Source organism: Hesperophylax consimilis, chromosome 12, assembly GCF_061612785.1.
Source record: "Hesperophylax consimilis isolate HC1 chromosome 12, BYU_Hcon_1.0, whole genome shotgun sequence".
In the NCBI taxonomy this organism is placed as follows: Eukaryota; Metazoa; Arthropoda; class Insecta; order Trichoptera; family Limnephilidae; genus Hesperophylax; species Hesperophylax consimilis.
This window is the reverse complement of record NC_142847.1, coordinates 27,960,407-27,981,034: the sequence shown is the minus strand read 5'-3', so window position 1 is coordinate 27,981,034 and position 20,628 is coordinate 27,960,407. Positions and strand designations below refer to the sequence as shown.

The window sequence follows — 20,628 nt, the reverse complement described above, 5'->3', positions numbered from 1 at the left end:
ACAAAAATATAGCTAGAAGCTAAAAGAGCTACTGTGTTTTTTGCTATCATTAATTTTATGTAAGCCTTCGAGTGAACCAATAATGCATTATGAATCAAATCAACTTATATATTTTGTATTCCTAGTAAAAGTAATATTTATTCCGGCGCCAATTTGCATAAATGCGAAAAACACCAAAACCTGCTTAGTCGAATAAACAAACTTACCCGTCTGGTGGTTCTCAGCGGCGGCGGCAGATGGCGGTGCTATACGAAATCGGGCGGGGTTTGGTTCTCGGCTCTCCGGTTCTCGATGGCTATCTTCAGCGGTGGGGTTTCAGGGCGGGCGTGCGCCGACAGGTGGCCGCTCGGCGTTCTATATTTGAAATAAATCCACAGATAAAAATAGCACAATTTTTGTGGCTGATGTCAAATAGAATTTCAAACCTGGTTTTAATGTTTGCGGTAGATAAGAACTATAGATGAGAATATAGATTTACATAAATTATGTTTCTGTCCTCTTGGCGTTCCTAATTTGAAATAAATCCGCAGATAAAAAAAATAACAGAAATTTGTGACGGGTGCCAAATAGAATTATCAATAAAAATCAGGTCTAATGCTACGTATAAACAGAATAAAATTTCCGTGAGCCGAGTCGCGAATTATGGGAAAGGAACGAAACAATTCTATATCCTTTCCCGTAATTCGTGGCTCGGCTCGCGAAAATATTGTCCTGTTTATACGCACCTTTATATTTGTGATACGTAAGAACCACAAAACTGGATATCAGTGGCTTAGAGTTATAATATTGTTTCTCCAATTTTGGTCGAAAGTGAGTCAAGTACTGAAATGTACAAAAGATATATTTTCATGAATTCAAATATTGCATTTCCTAAACCTACCGTCCCAATGATATAAAATATAAAAATATATTGCAAATCCTCCAAGCAAAATTTCTATGAGCATTGTATCTCCTTAACAATTATATTTATTTTATTCTAAACAGAAGTCCATGCTTAAATATTGTATTTACTTGACACTGTAATATTAAATTAAAACATGTTTTCATATCACAAAATCTAATGTTTCCAGGTTTGCAAACTTTCAAACTCAGTTTTCTCAATATTATGGAGATACAATATTTTAACCCTGAGCCATCGAATATTGCTTGCAGATTTCGGTGGCTGTAGGCCAACTATCACTTTATTATAGATTCGTGGAAGAATTCTGTTGGTTAGAATCATACTACCGTGGTAACTAAAAACACAGTGTATTCCTTGTTACCCAAGGACGCTGTGTTTTTATTTACCACGGCAGCATAGGTTATCCAATGAGATGGGTTTCAGGCACTATTAGTGAGAACTGCTAAGAATCTTCAAAACTGAATCTTTCCAGGCGAAACTATAAACTATGTCATCCTCACTTAAGCCTCAGACACATTGTACGTATGTATTATAAGTTGGGCTGACACACTACGCTATAATCTTCCTCGGCAGAGGGGGTCAGATCAATTGGGGGACTGCCGCGGAATATCATTTATTTGTATGGTATCTACCACATTGACAGATGTACATCCGCGTAATTACGGCGCTCCGTAAATTGTTCTGACCCCTTCTCCTGCCGTAGGTAGAAGAGGGGATCGCATCATTTACAAATATAGCCTGGCTAGCAGATCACTGCGCATATCGTCGCCGCGCCCACTCTTATAACACATGATCTTTTTAGGTGTGACAGGTCTGTATGGGATTGTATGGCGAGCAACATGGAGTTATATAAAAAGCTTTGAACATATAGCGTAATCTGTCACCCCCTTTAGAATAATCTTGTGAGAAGAATTTTATCTCAATCAAGAGATTTGAAGGTTAGGAAATCCGCAAAAATTATTAAAGTTACTTAAACTAACACCCTTAAAACCAATTTTGTGCTTGTTTACTTAAACCCCCGACTTAAATTAGTTGTCTCAATTAGGTATTTATGTCTATTTATGTATATATGTCGGTATATTAATCATGCGTTGTATTTTTAAAGAGTCTTTGCATGGCGCTGAGATTGACAACTTAACTGTAATTTTAAGTAAAGGTTTCGAATCTGAATGGTGGTTATTGGGTCATTTGAGACTTTACTCTTCCAAGCTGACCAAAAAAGATATTGCAGAAAACACATTTCCACAAACCTGCAGGTAAATGAATAATATTATCTTGTCTATTTCAACTTTTCATGTTTTCAATGTCTAATGTTGTGTGCAGTCCCACGACACAATTCGTCATTAACAAAAAGTAATTAGCTAAATGGATAATCCGGATATTTTAAATGAGAATTGTCACGATAAAGCGAGCGTGTATATTTTTTGCAATCGCATTTCGGAGAGTATGTTGTTTGTTTAATAAATAGCGCGGAATGTGATGTAACTCGACACTGAATCCGCGATAACTGGTGTTTATCAACAAATGTTCGCGGTCACGTTGATTCTAAATCGTTCGTTGAAAATCGGAATGCCACGGTTAGTGCAAACAAACAGACCCATTGAAAGAACAATTCGACTTGTTCTTTCAATGGGTCTACCGCAAACTACCGGGAATATGGAATATGTTTTCAATCACTGAAGATATAATCAACTAGTGCATGAAATTCCCGGAATATTATGTTAGTAACGCTTTCTTGAAAATGGCAATATCTAGTCACTTGAAAAATTACGAAATCTGAGTTTACTTGTCAAGATAAACACAAAGAAATAAACACTTATATTTTATCACTTGTCTGACACAATCATGGTGATTTAGAAAATGACACTTAAATTCAAAACAAATCCGAGTTGCAATTGCCTACATACGAAATACCTACAACAAAAATTTGTATTTTTGATTATTGTGCAATACTGATTTGAAACATGACGAAAGGTAACAATTTTATATGCATAAGGCTTTTCGACTATGGTGCCAGCCAAAAAATTTTCCTTTCAAAGAGTTACGTATTTTGACCACATAACAAACACCGAAAGTAATAATGTACGTAGCTATTTTTATTCATGTCGAATGATTAACCAGAATTGATTAACTTTTCATGTGTATAATAAAAGGGCTCAGTCTGTTGCAAAATACAATTTGGGAGGCGGGTTCGGGTACTGCCGCTCCGGGAACCATTTATTGGATAACCAACACCTCTGCTATAAGTCACCACACGTTTGATGATTTAGCAGTGGTGCCTGGGTCCATCGAGTAAGGTGTGTTCAGGATGCATCTGCCCCATTCCACCTGTCATACCTTTTCCTTCCCTGAACTTCCTCTCCTTACAAATATCCCCTACACGGAATCCCCAAAGATGACACAGGCCCTGAGAGAAATTATTTTCCTCAGGGCCTCTCGTGTGGGGTTAATGTAAAAAAATCTAAATATATATTACGGGAGCTATTGCAGCCCATCACGGTTATTATATAATATAATTCAAACAAACCTATACATCCTTATGTGATTGTGGTTCCCGTTGGTGCCATTGTGGAGAATGCCATTATGGGGCAAGTGAAGATCAGATCCCCCGAGGCGATGGTGATTTTGAAGTCCATTGAGATGCCGATGGTTCTCATGGATGTGGTTATGCTGGGCGTGGATATCATGGTGGTTTCCATTGACAATGATCCCATTGGGCTCTGGAATGTCAATGTGCGGAATGTCGCCGTTTTGATGGTGCATCGGTATGTGGTTTTGGGCTTCCAGCATTCTTCGGTTTTCTTCTATCCTGGCCTCTGGGATTTTGATCTCGATGTGTTCATCCAAGGACATGGAGTCGACAGAACAAGAATCCAAGGTATCGTTTGATGGGGAAGGTGGAAGCTGAACGGGAATTGTGGAACTCACAGCAAGACGATCTAAAGAACAAAAACGAGAAACATAATAAGATTTCATTAAAACGTTTGGTTGTTAAAATTGGTCACAAAATAAAACTATTGCAAGTATAGTATATTCAATACCACTCAAAGTAAACATAAACATGTGGTTCTTGGATTTGAACTTGGTGGTAGCAATGGCATTGACTTGTTTTAATGATGTTTAAAAAGTAAATCAATTCAACACGAAACGATTAAGATGAACATCGGTAATTTAAGAGGGGGCATATTCTGCGATGACCTAGAAAATGGCCACAACTTCATTGCGTTGAAAAAATCGCAAAACTAATTTTCTTTTATTTCTCCAGATCGCCCGAATTTCTTACTAAATAATCAAAATTACAATGCACGTTAAAACATGCTCGAAAATCTGATTTTATTAGTAGAAGATCCAATAGCTCAAAGCATTTTAACAGACCTGGAAAACAATATTTTCCTAGGAACATCAAAATAAATTGCAGGATAAGAATTTATGCCAAGGTCTGTCATACTTGTCAAAATTTACAAAAGACTTGAATAAACAATCAGCTAAAACGGACCAGTTACAAAACATAACATGATTAAATAATAGGTTAGGGTGGGTTAGGTTAGTTAGTTTAGGTTCGTTGTTTTTCTTCACTTTTATTTAGTGTTCTATTTCGCCACTCCTATTTTTTGTCACTGTTTTGTTTTGTCACCGTTCTGTTTTATCACTTTTATGTTTTTTCTCTGTTCTATTTTGACACTGTTCTATTTTTTCACTTTATGTTTTGTAATTGGTGATGTTTTATCGTTGTTATGTTTTATCACTATTTTGTTTGGTTGCTGTTCTGTTTTATCACTGTTATGTTTTGTATCTGTTATATTTTGTCACTTTTATGTTTTGAAACTGTTATGTTTTATCGATGTTATGTTTTGTCTCTCTTGTGTTTTGTCCCTGTTAGGTTTTGTCACTGTTCCATTTTGACATTGAACAAATGTTTAAAGTTTAAGTAGACGACAGTAATATCTTACCGAGCCTCTGGTTGGGCGTGCTGACGGTGGCCTTGAGTTCGTCCAGCTGCTTGGCGCTGCAGAGAGGGGTGTCCACCTCGTAGGTGTTGTTGAAGAGGGTATAGTCCACCTGAAATTTGTACTTCTATTAATTGTAAATTATGTATTACAAATGAGCAGCTGCGGAATTACATAGTATGTACAAGGACTTTCCGAAATCAGATTTTTTTTTCGGTAATGTTAATGATACCAATCTATTTTTGTTTGGTTTGACTGGGTTACTACTGTGGGTTTGAAAAATTTGGGTTAGGTGAATTCTAGTTAAATTACACAGTACGCATTACAAACATATTCATGTGGTTAATTGTGTGTGCAAAGGAAGAATAGAAAAGCGTTCACACAACCATTCTTCTTTTTTAAAAATAGTTTCCATATATTTAATAAGTAAATTCCTTCGTTTTTCTTGCCAGATATAATTTGACCTTAGCGGAGTCAATTGCGATTTATGTGCATGCCTCCCTTCGCACTAACAAAGATATTTCAGTATTTTCCGAGTTGGTCAATAATTGCCAAAGAATCTTTCAAAGATAGAATAATATTTTAATAAACCTACGTAAACAAATAGACACTCATATGCTGAATTTAATGGACAAAAATATCACGTAAATAATAAAATGGATACAATAAACAGTAAAATTAAAAAACACACAAGCTATCTCAATGCATTCGGAAGAAGAGATTATTTATCCAGAGATTAATTCGGAAGTCGCAGCTTCAAATCAAAATCAAATCTTCAAATTTTACTGAACTAATTTGTATTTTTTTACAGTTAATTAATTAAAAATAATGTAACTCACAGTATAACCTGGTGAAAGACCACCAATTCACAATTGAAAAGTTGCTTCAAATGGCGACAAAATCAAAAACTATGGCCAGCTACTTCGCCATCTACCTCTTCCCCAAATGTTCCCCCTCCACTCTACTTTCAGCCTCACATCATACCACAATCGAGGAGTAGGTACCCTAAGAGGTTTTCACATTAAAAATATACAATAGAAAGAAGAAATTTCTTCACTCATTCAAATGAGAATTGGACATTGATCCGTTCCTTCTCACCATATTAAAATACACGCTCTGTGGTCCAGATTTGGGATCTTGAGATCACATATTTTTTGGTTGTCTCTTTCTAAACAAATATCCTCTCTTCTTTCAAGTCTTATCTAAAATTGCCTCTCCTCCATTCAACATCTCATCTCTTCTAAGTCTGAACTCGACTACAATCTTCCATACAATTTTGAAATCTGCACTTTTAAATAAAATTAATATTCAATATCACCTTCTCACTTGAAGGGTGAAAGCCAGAAACATTTGAATAAATAAGAATGCATATTTTCTTATAAAATAAGATAGACACAAATACGTAATTAAGACTTCTTAATAAAAACAATTCCCGCGACTTGGCTATTTGATTTTTTGCAACACACGATTTGGTTATTGGACCAACGCTAAATTACTTGTTATCATCTCATAATATCTTTTAGTTAGAGAAAGCTAAAAAATATCTATCCATCGTTGACGGCTCCCGTCGAGAGGTAAAGCTCTCGACTAGAAAGCCGAATGTCTCGGGTTCAAATCCCGGCATGCGCAAGTAAATTTTAGCTGATGATTTTATGTTATTTCACAATTTATTCATTAAAAATAATATATAGCATATTTGCGGGCCAGTGGCGGCTCGTGACTTTAGAGTCGTAGAGTGCTAATATTACAAAAATGGTATTATTGATGTTTTCGTAGATGAAAAAAATTTATAATTTTTTTCGATAATTCGATTTATTGTATGAAGATTTTCAGGAAATTTCCTGAAAATCTTTATACAAAAAAACGTTTTCAGCTACAACAATATAAAAATATCAATTTTTTAAACTTAAAGCACTCTATAACACTGAAAAGTCACGAGCCGCCACTGCTTGCGGCATGATCCAGAGTAGAAGAGACTCTCAGTATCACCCTGGTGTAAGACCACTATTTAGAATTGAAACGTTACTTGAATGGCTTAAGCCGTGTTTGGTGACCAGATCTGATTAGCCAAATACTCCCCCACCTTCCTCTCCCACATCTCCTTCCCCTCTTCACAAATTTCAGCCTCGCAACATATCCTAATTGACGATACCATTGTCTCACTAGCTCCAGACGGTTGGGAGAAGTTGGGAGTCTTGTGCGGTATTCATATTAAATATATCTACTCGCTGTAAAATATGTGTCCCACATCAATCGTAATGGGTATTCAGCTCCACGATTATAACATTTATAGCATTTTAATGTGCGTCCACTAGAGATTTAATGAAGTAATATTTTAAAATTGAGAATGCCGCACGGTCCAGTCATTCCTACCGACTGATAGTTACAGATAATAAATCTATCTTTATATAATATATAATGACTAATGTCTATTGCGGGCGGGCGACCTGGCTTTGTTTTTTTATACAAATCTATAGTTTTATGATTGACGAAGAACCAAGAAACTACTCGATATGGACAGAAACTCGCTGGGGGAACTGGTGGAAGTGGAAAACACCAATAAATGCAGGAAATGTGAAGAGGATGAAGAGACTCCAATTCACCCATGGTGCCAATGTCCTGCCCTGGTGGGAACTAGGCTCAGATACCTGGGGAGACAGTAGAACCAGAAGACATAACCACATACCCAATAACAACCCTGGTGAACTTTATTAAATGGACTGGGTTGTTGTTAAAGGATTGAGGTAAAATGGGAGCACTATGGGCTTATGGCCTAAGTGCTCACGGGAACTACGTGTAAACCGTGTCCGCTAAAAGTAAAAAAATGATTGATGAATATTGCACACTTGAACTTCGGAACAAGAGAAAGGTGAACTGTCCGTTTCGAAGATTTCGAAAAAACCCTCCCATCTCTTTTCCTCAGGGCCGGCAATTAGAGCAATCCGGTCCGGGAGCCGAATTGTCAAGGCGCTAATAATACCTAACACCTTAAGGTCCACATCGCCTTTGAGATCATTTGTCACAAAAAAGGCGCTACACAAAAATATAAATCATCCGAATATTATTGATTACAGTGATCAGATCACCTACCTAGGCGTCTACTGGTTTTGACAAGAGGCGTCAACATTTTAGTCAGACCCGGCGCCGTTGCACCCAGAGCCGACCTTATCCCTAATCCTTTTGATATTTATTGATGAAATTTTGCATACTTGACGTTCAAAAGAAGAGCAAGATTACTGTACACATCTGATTTCGAAAAACTCAGCGAAAAGCCCGGACAACGCCGATTATTTTACATAGCAACTAAATAAAATAGATGTAGGTATCACTACATTTTCAGTGGCAGAAGGGAAAAAAGTTAGTAGGTACTGTATTTTACGAACATGTTTCCATTATTTTTATCAATTCAACAGCAACATTTTAAAGTTGGTAATATCATCTTTCCAAAAATAAATAATATAATTAAATTGTTGCGGTTAGATATAGTAGTATACAGTAATACCTACTCATTTTTATGGATAAAATTAAAAAAAAAACGATTCAACCATATACGTGTTTCGTATTGAAAAACTGAAAAATATGCATGACGTAGTATTTGTTATTTATAATAATATCTACAACAAGTTTCTCGTTAACTTTTTAAGTTTTTAAGTTCCAAAAAAAAGTAATTTTAGAAGATAACATCTATACATGTTATGCCGAAACGTTAATTATATGAAATTCCCTCGATAGAAAAAAATCGCAAAGTAAGCTCCGAAAATTTTTTAACAACACGGCATGCAAAAAATAACAGTTAATCTTTAAATGCAATTTAAGCATTTGTCGAGAGATTTTTGCTTTATTTCAAACGAGTCATGTTTTATTAAATATTTTCACCATTTTCGCTTAATTGTCATCGTTTTTTAATATCAGCGCACTCCCTCTAACATTCGAATTTATACATATCTCCCTTTCAAAGCATCTTTGAACGCTTACTACGGGGCCTCAAAGCTCCGTCATAGTTCATAATAGTTGCATTTATTTATAAATTCCAGACAGAAAATGTCTGTACAAATTTCGTCAAGTCAGAGCTTATCGTTGGAGAGTTGGTGATCCTTTATTAGTTAGAATGCGGGGGCTTAATGACTGTACAGATTAGGATTGTTGTAAACGGAGGTGGCGCCATCTGTTATTTTTAAAAATAACAGTTTAGGCACAAGTTTATAAAGATCATTGCGTTGAAGTTGAATCAATGCGAAAAATGTTTCCTTGAGCTAATATGATTTTGATAACTTATAATATATATACCTATATTAGATTCATAAAATAATAAAACTTTTTGTCCAGATAATAACATCAATCATGGTTCCCACGAAATTGAAATGTCTAATTTTATAAACTACCGTAGTTAGATTAGGTATATATATAATATCAATTCCCGTCTTGTACTCATTTATTATTGGAATAGTATTTCTTTTAGTTCGGACACTTTTTTTTCCTTACAACTTGTTTTTTTTTTAAATGATGCGCGTGATGTCATGGCGTAGAAAATACCTACATCCATCTCAATGTGATAATTTTAGTTTCCAGATTTTAAAATGAACTATCATATTTTTGTAGTAAAAACAAGAATCTCGATTTTCAAAGCAAAATACATCAATCAGGTCGCTTGGAATTCTCTCAAATATATTTAGAGATAAGATCTTGTGTTTATATTAAACGTGACTGGAAAATTATAATTTATCTATTTTTAATTTGTAGACGAAGAAGAAAATGTTTTAAATCTGTGGTGGTAATTTATTGGTTTTTAAATAAACTCTACGACCAATCGTTCAGATTAATATCATTCTGTCAATCTGTCTTCAATAGAACCATAGATGATGAAAAACAATAACAACAACTTTGGCAATACCTATTTATATATATAGCTTTATACTGTAACTCAGATTTCTTCCATTTACTCGTAAATTAAAATGGTTTGTGTTAAATACATATACAGGTGTACCAAAAAATAGTGTCACGCTGAATTCAAGATGTAGAGCACGATTTTTTGGGACACTTTGTACATATTCCACTCCCATTTGCCGGCATCTATGTTTCCTCTCTGCTACAATATATTCAGGTTCTACAGGTTCACTCCCTTCTTCCCTCAAAAACACCCCCCACACAGCATCCCCAAAGATGAAATAGGATTTTTTTTCTCAGAGCCTCCTGCGTGAAGTTAATGTAAAAATATATTATATAAATTACGTAAAAATATCTCTGTGTTTTCTCATTGGTACTTAATGCAAGACGATACCTGGAATCTTGTGTGACTGTTTCTTGCATGTTTTACAACTTTCTGGATAAGACAAAGATAGTTGAAAATACTTTCACAATCTCCACATTAAATTTGTGGGACTATACTGGACATGTAGCACGACCAACAAATGACCTTTAGAATTCCAATGTCACCGAATGGCGTTTGTGGCTGGTATAGAGAAACAGAGGTCGCCTATAGATGAGTAGGGCTGACGACCTGACAACCTAAAAACCGACACATATCGGCAATATTTAATGCATTTGAGAAATGTCTATGTCCAAAGCTGGAGATAAGGTAGGTAGGGACGCAATATTACGCATTATTCCTAAAAACTAATAGATTATTCTGGTATATTTCCAAAGACGAAGAATAAATGAATTAGAAGATTAAATGTTTCATTTTATTTCAGTGGAGGTTCGTTCAACTTCATCCTTGAAGACCTTTCAAGAACAACCTTAAACAGGTTCGTAATTACCTGCTTATATACGTATTTATCATTCTATATGTCGCTGCAAGGATTATGTTGTAGACCCTTTATTTTCTATAAGTATCAAGAATCGGCAATCGAAAAATTCATTCGGATTTTCTTTGGTGTGAAATTAACAACAAATTAGATAAATAGAAATTGTAAATAGTTATTCTCGAAGCATGTTACAGACATACAAACTTTTCTAAGCAGGCGGCCGAAAGTGGAACTAACGAACTATTTATTTGGACAATTCACCCAATTATTGGTTTTTTCAGTAACCACTTTTTAATAAAATTGATAAAATTGTTTAAAAAAACGGTTTAATAGCTAACTACTGGTAACAACAATATCTCCTTTTTTATATTAACTCCACACAGGAGGCCCTGAAGAAAATAATTTCCCTCAGGGCCTATGTCATCTTTGGGGATGCTGTGTGGAGGGTCTTTTTATGGAGAGGAAGGAGTGAACGTGGGTCTTGAAGAGTCCCATGTTGTAGGAGGGAGGAAACACGGAGGCCGGCAGTTCGTTCCACAGCCGAGCTTTTGAACTTAAGAACGAATCGTAGAAGCGACCCGTTCTCATGTGACAAATGTCAACCGTGTACAAATGTTGGGCGCGCGTTTAGCGTGTATCCCGACTACGCACCGGTGCCTAAGGGATCAATGATGCTAGTTCCTCATAGCATCTTCCATTGTAATACCGATAGAACAAGGACAGCATACCTACCTGACGCCTGTGCTCTAAAGATTGCAGTCCGTTTGTTAAGATTGGGGAATCTATCAAACGGACCGCCCGTTTCTGCACAGAGTCAAGGGTTTTTTCAGGTATTTAGGGGCTCCGGACCAGAGATGGCTGCCAAATTCGACAGTAGGGCGCACTTGCGATTTGTACAGGGTCAGCAGTTGTGTACTATTAAAGTATATGCGGGCCCTGTACAGTACGCCCAGCTTCTGAGAGGCCAACTTTACTCTGGCTTCGATGGAGCCCCCGTACCTGAGCTGGTCACTTATAGTTACACCAAGCATATCAATGGAAGGCCTGTTCGGAAGATTGCTTCCGTTGAAGGAGACTAGATTATCATTTGGATCCCTTTTAGACGTAATCAGACAGGATTGGGTCTTTGAAACATTAAATTCGACGAGATTATTTTTACCCCAGGAGGAAATACTCTCGAGATAACCGTACATTCTCTGCTTCAAAGCTCTCCGAGCCGTTGGAGTTTGTGTGCCCTTTGGGGGCTTGTCAAACAAAAAGTTATCATGAACTGTACTGTCATCCGCGTAGCAATGAATCGGTGCACATGCCAAAAGGTCATTGATGTGCAACAAAAACAAAGTCGGAGACAGAACCGATCCCTGTGGGACGCCAGCATTTATAGAGTGTGAGGAAGAGGTGAAACCATCAGCAACTGCCTGAATCGACCTATCCCTTAAAAAGTCAGCAATCCACGTACACAGGGATGCGGGAAGTCCGTAAGAAGGCAATTTGTTGACAAGTCCTCGGTGCCAGACCCGGTCAAAGGCCTTGGATATGTCTAGTGCGACTGTTTGGGTCTCACCGTGACGTTCCAGGCACCGCCCCCAAACATTCGTCACATACGCGAGAAGATCACCGCACGAGCGGTTCCGCCGGAATCCGTGTTGACGGTCGTTGATAATTTTGTTCTTCTCGAGGTATGTGAGCAGTTTGTCGTTGATCACACGTTCCATCACTTTGGACAGAACTGATGTGATCGCTATGGGGCGGTAGTTGGCCGGGTTGGAGCGGTCACCTCTGCAATACCAGGGCAGGTATTCCATCAGGTCCACTAGCTTTGTTAATATCGAGCCCCCGTATAACGTGGAGTACATCCCGATGCCGGATCCTCAGCTTTTTCATATAGAAGCCGCAGTGAGGAACCGACGGCGGAACAGCACCTCCGTCGTCGAGGGTCGAGTTTTCCGCAAACATTTTCTCTAATAGGTTGGCCTTTTCGGTGGCGGTGTTTGCTAGTGAGCCGTCAGGTCTGGTAAGAGGTGGCAAACTGGGTTTGCAAAAATTCCGACCTATTGATCCCGTAAGCGACCAGAATGCTCTGCTGCCATGCAGGCAGGCAGCCAGCTTTTTGCTGATCTGCAGGTCGTGTTAGAATTTTGACCTATTAATGATTCTCTTGCATTCCTTTGCCGATTTGTTGTATGCTGATCTGCTTTCGGGCGTTCGAGATGTGTTGTAGGCTCGGTAAGCCGCGTTTTTTCGTCGAACTGCTTCGGAGCATTGTCGACTGAACCACGGCTTTGAGCCCACACCAGTTTCTTTAATAGTCGATTGTATGAAGCCATCCATCGCCGATTTGATGACTTCACCAATCTCCTGGGCACATCTTGAAGAGTCCGAAGTCCGAAAACAAACAGCTGACCACGGAAAAGCGTTGAAATGGGCCCGCATACCGAACCAATCTGCTGACCTATAGTGCCACACTTTTCTCCTCAGCCTCTCATTGGTTGGTCTGAGGTTGACGGGGATTGATGTCGTCACTAGGCAGTGGTCGGATGATCCCAGAGGCGCTGTGACGTCAATCTTATAACTGTGTGGCACAGTAGTTAAGAATAGGTCTAACAGATTGGAGCGGTGAGTCTGGACGTCAGGAACCCTTGTAGGCTCCTGAACCAATTGCTCTAATCCGTAGCAAATGGCAAAGGATTTCCGTTGTCCGAGTCCGTTGGGCCTGAGAACTTCAACCATGGTTCGTTATGATCATTGAAGTCCCCCAGAACAACAAACTCGGCCGAAGGGTAGCGGGGCAAGAGATCGTCAATAGTATCGCTCAAATGTTTGAAGAGTTCGGAAGTGTCTGATTCGCTATGGTTTGGTGAGCGGTATAGACATGCGTAGAATCTTGCCGTACTGGCAAGATTGACGCGCACCCACATTACGTCGAATCTGGAGTTTTTCTACTGGAGACATGCTCCGATCGTACAGAAAAAGTTTATATACCCTGTTTAATAAAAAAATGTTAAATTATGTATGGATCGTGTAATGACTAACCTCGTATTCCCCAGTCTCCTTCTTGAAGGACACGATAGGCTCGAAGCGGTGACCCCAGAAGATCTCAGAGGGTAGGAAACTGCTCCTGGCCTGGGTGGTCATCCCCGTGGATTCTATTACACCCTCTGAAAAAAAATGACTATGTTAAACTTGAATTATTATTACTGAATTATTATTCTGAGGGTCGCTTTCACCAATAAAATTGAGAAACCGCTAATTAGGGACGGGTTGTGTCACAGAATTTGAACAATTTATTGATTTTTTTAATTTTATTTTCAAACTTCGTGAAAGTTCTGTTATTATTTCCCTTTTTTGTGAAATATCTGGCCAATACTGATATAATAACAGGACTTAAAAAGAGCCTTTACAGAACTAACTTTGAAATTTGTTGAACTGTTCAAATTCTGTGAAATAACCCGTCCAAATATTTTGCTAAAATTTTGCAATTTTGATGTCACCAATACGGTTGTATATAATTTTGATGTTGCCAATGCGGTTGTATATAATTTTGATGTCACCAATGCGAATTTATATAATTTGGATGTTGCCAATGTGGTTGTATATAATTTTGATGCCGCCAATGCGGTTGTATATAATTTTGGTGTCGCCAATGCGTTTGTATATAATTTGGATGTTGCCAATGTGGTTGTATATAATTTTGATGTCGCCAATGCGGTTGTATATAAATTTGGTGTCGCCAATGCAGTTGTATATAATTTTGATGTCACCAATGCGTTTGTATATAATTTCGATGTCGCCAATGCGGTTGCATATAGTTTTGATGTCGCCAATGCGGTGGCATACATAATTTTTTTTCAGAGATATGTTTAAAATTAAACAATGTGTAGAATAAAGAAGAACACCACAAATGCCATGTGGCCACCATCATTATGAAATTCAAATGGAATGGCGATATACGAGGTCAGGCTAGTGTAAGAGAAACAGACCGCATGCTAAATGGGGTAGGATATAGAATAAAAATGTACTAGGTCAGTGGCGACATTGGTTTCCATTCAAATCAGTATGGAAAGCATTTCTAGTGATCTTATTTATTCTATGATTAAAGTAACAAGGCAGATAGGCCATGAACTATCATAAGTATGAAAAATCTCACTTTGTTTCAATCATCTATGGTTTCCGTGGATTACTTTAGGTAAAACGTTGAACTGTCAATATGACGCCATTGCATTTTTGCGACACTTTTTTTAAAATAACATTACTTAAAATTGCGCAATAAAAAAAAAAGAAAAGCATTTTACTGTAAATTAAATATTTAGAACCTTTTCATTTTGGTTTATCTATTGGCATTTCGCGAAATCTTGGACTCAGAATTATTGTAAGATGAAATCAAACATACTCATTCGGTTGTGAATCAGTATGTAACTTCAGTAAGTGATTGTAACTCTCATTCAATGAACTCAGATTCATTTTAAATAGTGTAATTTTTAAAATTAGAACTGATTGAGTCAAGAATTCTGAAAAGGGAAAGAGTACCTACCTATCTAAAATATTATATTTTAACGAAATTTTATTTTTATTGTCATTTTCAAAATTGGAACTGATGTGTCAAGTTAACAAATAAAACATAAAATAAAATAAAACTAAAGTTTTCTGCGGTGAATATTTTTCGTGAATCCATTTTCTTCATTCTGCGGCAATAATTATCTTTGCTCTGATGTGTTCCTTACATAAACTTTCAGTTTCACAAATCCCACTATTATAATATTCAGTTATTTTTCACGGCTGTGCTGAGTAATAATTCTCGTTAGAGACGGGTAATTTTTTTGACTTAATTGTCGTTCGTCCAATTTTAATTAATAGTGAAGGGGTTTCAACTATTTACTACACGATATTTATACATTACAACATTGAAAATATGTTATCCATCACTAAAATTTACTGGAAATGTGTAGCAAAGGGTTAGAAATATTTTCAAAAAGTGTCCAGTGCCAAGATTGTGGGTATTTACTTAGAAGTAAGATTTAACAAAACTTATCGACATTAAGGCAATCAGACTCGGTTGACATGTTTGAAAAAAAAATCAACTCCACACTGGAGGCAGAGGGAAAATGTCATGCTGTGTGGAGAGTGTGTTCGCGAACCTAGGTCTTAAAGAGACCCATGTTGTGGTAAGGAGGAAAAACAGATGCCGGTAAATTATTCCACAACCGAGCTGTTGAAGATTGCCTTAGAAGCGACCTGCTCTCATGTGATGATTGTTAACAGTGTACAAAAAATGTTGGGTGTTCGTGTGACGTGTTTCCCGACTGTGCACAGGTGGTGTCGAAGTAATCAATGACACTCACTCCTCGGAGCAAATTCCATTGAAATAGCTGTAGAAAAGGTACAGCATTCCTACCCGACGTTTGTGCTCCAAAGGCAGCAACTCATTCGTTCAGAGAAGGTAATTTATAATAGCTGCTCGTTACTGTACAAAGTCAAGGTCATTATTTTTCCTTTCAATTCGTTCAATTGTTGGACGTTTTACGTGTTTAATTTATCATTTATCAATTCTACTAGTGAAAAATCACGAGATATTATAATTGTAGATTACAGGATTTAAGAAGATGAAAGTATTTATAAAATATATTTGCCTCGAGATTATTCTTGCCTTTCAAAAGAGGAAAATTTTTCTTTTCGAATGACAATAACATTGTGAAACATTTGTCAAACATTTATACAAAAGAAATTCACATTTCAAATATACCCTATCGTTTGTCTACTGTGATTTATACTTATCATTTCCAATTTTGAAAAATTAATAATTTATTGGACGCAAATAATTTTACGTACTTTGGAGGAATATTACACATCACGCATGCACCGATGCACCGACAACCGAAATAAGCACGTTTGATGATATTATGAGTTCAACTCACCCAGCATGACGACGATTTCGAATCTCTCCCTCAGCATGTCGGAGGCTGAGAGGCCGTAGAGTGGCGAATTCTCGTTGATCTTGTGGACGATGGTGGTGGGCCAGATGAACATGAGGCGGTCTTCCTCCCCATCCGCTCCCACCCTCAGCTCCTGCTGGTAGAACGGGAGCAGCTCACCCTCGCGGGTCACCTAAGGGGATGATACAACAGAATAAATGACAGAAGTAGTAATGGCCTTTGCGTGTCACTAGGGGGTTATTTTTTTGAACACTTGTTTCGACATCATTCCGACATTCATGTTTTTACACAGACTTGTCAATTAATTCGTTAAAGACCTGCAGTCCTGTTTTTAACGGGAATACGAATAAATTTAAGAGATTTTTAAGGCCTCGCAGTAAACGTTCAAAGATGGTTTGAAAAACATATATGTAAATACAAATGTTAAAAGGAGCGCCCTAATAAAAACGATAATAATTAAGCGAAAATGGTAAAAAATTTTATTAAACCCGACTCGTTTAAGCAAAAGTTTCTCGAGAAATGTTTAGTTGCTTTTAATGATTTAATTATTTTTTCATGCCTATAACATATTAAATAACGGAACAAAACGTGTTTTTAATAATTTTCGGAGCTTACTTACTTACTTGTGGGAATTACATGTAATTAATGTTTGTGCAAAACAAAGGTATAGATATTATCTTAAAAAATAATATTAATATTTTTTGGAACTTAAAAACTTAAGGAGTTGATGAGAAACTTGTTATAAATCGGTTGAAATTGGGTATGCGGGGGTTCCGTAGTACCAACTTTGTATGGGAGAGAGGTTAGAACCGCCTAGAATTGGCAATACTGGAGATATTATAATATCTCCAGTATCATCTTTCAATAATTATTTGTGGGAAGCATGTATTATGTCAGAAGCGTAATGCCTGAAGGCTTAGGTATGCAGAAGAATAACAGAGAGCTTAGGTATGCAGAAAAATAAGAGACAGCTTAGGTATGCAGAAAAATAAGAAACAGCTTGCATCAGGTCTATTCATATGGGCATTGGAAGGATCTTGCTAAAATTTAACATGGAAAAGGCTGTTAGCGTTCTTGGGCGGGAAAATACGCCAGTAGATTTTAGATACACTAAGTGAACAGGGTTTTAGAGAATATACTATGCATTTTCAATTAAATATCCAATTTAATGCGTACATTCAATTAGCTAAGCCTCTTCGTTGGATATAATAAAAATTTGTGATATTAACATTTCTTTATATATGGAGAACACTTACTGATGTAAATATTGCTAATTTATTAAGAATCTCTTAAATTTTTTCGTAATATAGTTATAAAAACGGGATCGCCGGCCTTTAACGAATGAATTGACAGGTTTCCTAATAAATTTTCAGTAGAACACGAATATGTTATCGTGACGTCGGAACCCGTTTTCATAAAAATTCTAATATTTTCACATTTCGTCATAGTAAATTACAAAAAAAATCAACGCAGGTACATGAACAGGTGTTCCGATATATTATTAATGTACTAAAAGTTTTTTTAGGAAACGGCCTGCTATCCGGTTTTTAATAGGATTTCAATAAATCAGCATTACTAATTTTTCTCCGTGTAGTAAATTGTGATTCTGTTTAAAATACTTTCTGTTAATTAAAGAAAATAGTTCAATACTAGATAAGTAGTTTAATAATCAAGCAATTCTTCAGATTCAGTCAAAATAAAGTTGTATATCAAAATAAAGTAGTACCTAAGTCAAAATTAAGTGGCAAGTCAAAATATAGAAGCAAGTTAAAATAAAGAAGCAAGTCAAAATTAAGTAGCTAGTAAAAAGAAAGAAGCAAGTCAAAATAAAGTTGCAAGTCAAAATAAAGTAGCAAGTTAAAATATAGAAGCAAGTTAAAATAAAGTAGCCAGTCAAAATAAAGAAACAAGTCAAAATAAAGTAGCCAATTAAAATAAAGTAGAAAGTCAAAATAAAGTAACAAGTCAAAATATAGAAGCAAGTTAAAATAAACAAGCAAGTCAAAATAAAGTAGCAAGTCAAAATATAGAAGCAAGTTAAAATAAACAAGCAAGTCAAAATAAAGTAGCAAGTCAAAATATAGAAGCAAGTTAAAATAAAGAAGCAAGTCAAAATTAAGTTGCTAGTCAAAATAAAGAAGCAAGTCAAAATAAAGTTGCAAGTCATAATAAAGTAGCAAGTTAAAATAAAGTAACAAGTTAAAATGATGTAGCAAGTCAAAATAAAGTAGGAAGTTAAAATAAATAAAAGTTAAAATGAAGTAGCAAGTCAAAATAAAGTATCAAGTCAATATAAAGTAGCAAGTGCTTAGTAATTACTGTTAAGGGCACAAACGCAGAGCTGGCCGCACGGTCAACCGTTTATATGGCAAGCCGTACCACGACTTACCGGATAGCAAACCGCAGCATGCGGTTGCAAACTGTATGAAAATAAGCCTGGCTTTTTGCGTCATTGTTATCGTGGATATCAAAGAGGTAGTAGTTATCGTGTACCTATATAGAAAATCGCGTCGAAAAAATAAAAAAAATGATTTATCGGGCTATCCACACAAATATACCCTTTCAAAATATACATGAAAGGGTATATTTTGTCCCTTCAGCACAGCTTCTGAACTCAAAAGTGGCCAGCCTTAGTACAGTTAAGCAAATTTAATAGAACATCTCAAGAAGAGGTGCGGCGAGAAAGTGCGTGCGAGCCCTAACAGTTGAGGAGCAAAATAAAAAAAAAAAACACAAATTCAAGCAATTTTTTTTACGTTAGCTCCAAACAGAAGGTGAAAGGCAATATCGCCAAAGAAATGTCATCTTTGAGGATGTTGTGGGGGTCTTTTAAAGGGAAGGAAGGAGAGGCAGTTCTGGGAAAGAAAAAGGTGCAAGGAGTGGATAAGAATCATGGGGTCAATGTGTCCAGGAGTGACTGACGCATGAATCTATCCCTCCCACTGCGGAGCAAGGCGATGGGTCGAGAGAGTCCGGCAGGAGAGGTCAAAATTTCTCCATCATCAGTCTCTTCCGATCCGGCCCGCCACACTTTAGGTGGGCAAACGCATTCGCCACCAAGACCTAGACAAACCTCACCCCATGAACCCGGGCACCCCTGCTAAGTCACCAATCGTCGCAAACCATTTGGGATGACCAACGGCAGGGGTGCTGGTTATCCAATAAATGGTTAATATATTAGTGCATTGCGATAAATATATTTAAAAAAAAAACAAATGATATAGCAAGTAATCGAAATCAGGTGGGTTTAATATCTACGAAGCAGGCAGGGGTTTGCGAAAATATGTTGATACCAATCAATAACTGCAGTAGAAAGTAGGAATTATTTACAGTTAAAAAGTCGCAAATTAATTTATCTGCTTATTTCAAACTAGCAAGGCTTATTTTTCTAGCTTCATTAGCTTTTTACTGCAGCTTTTGAAGTATCTTTATTTAGCAGTCAAACTTGCAGCGATGCAACAAAGACAAAAAACAAACATGGAACGAGTGTTCTTATTTTAAAATTTGAAGTACCTTTTTTCGAATGATCTGGGCGCGCACGTGCGCTTCTAGAATGTGCGACTTCCGGATGTCGCCAACGCGGAAAAGAAGGCAGAATTCCCCATCCCGCAGGCAAACCACCGCGTTACGAGAGAAAAGCAACGTAGTGGTTCGCTTTTTGGCTCGAGCTAGTTTCGCAAATATTAGACCCACCTACGGACAAAGAAAACAAACTGTACAAACAGCTATCACAATTGAGCGGGACGCGGACGCCGCCATCTTGGAGTCAAACATCGAGAGAAAATAACAGCTGTCAAAACCCAAGTTCAAACCGGGAAAAAAGAGAAAAACTGAATACCCAATACCCTATTATGTTCACCTTGAAATATCAAAGATTTTCGCGTAACATTGAGAAGTCAATAATATATATTATTTTCATTTTTTCACGACGATCAAACGAGTAACAAAAAACTTCGCATTTAGTGTGTCAAGTTTAGTCTGAAGGCTGCCAAATGAACGAGTGTAAGCAGAGTGAAAATGACTTTTATTCACTTTTATCCGAAATACAAAACGTTGCTTTTTATTTGTAAGCAAATCATCTTCAAGACCGCAACGTTGTTTATGTT

The 20,628-nt window shown here is 36.9% G+C and overlaps 1 protein-coding gene across 2 annotated transcripts in view; it reads right to left on the bottom strand.

Moving 5' to 3' along the window:
- Positions 1-223: 223 nt before the first annotated feature.
- The window catches only part of LOC149419419 (ATP-sensitive inward rectifier potassium channel 12-like), a 111,812-nt gene continuing 91,407 nt past the window's right edge, over positions 224-20,628 (bottom strand). The window contains exons 5-10 of one of the 2 annotated variants that reach the window (XM_089638286.1): positions 20,036-20,215; positions 16,505-16,694; positions 13,626-13,750; positions 4,852-4,960; positions 3,429-3,840; positions 224-354 (exon numbers count right to left, since the gene is read on the bottom strand). In XM_089638286.1, the coding sequence (XP_089494412.1) occupies positions 246-354; positions 3,429-3,840; positions 4,852-4,960; positions 13,626-13,750; positions 16,505-16,694; positions 20,036-20,215 (1,125 nt within the window). In that variant the 3' untranslated portion in view covers positions 224-245. The remainder of the gene's footprint in view (positions 355-3,428; positions 3,841-4,851; positions 4,961-13,625; positions 13,751-16,504; positions 16,695-20,035; positions 20,216-20,628) is intronic. The other variant, XM_089638285.1, reaches the window with a different exon arrangement.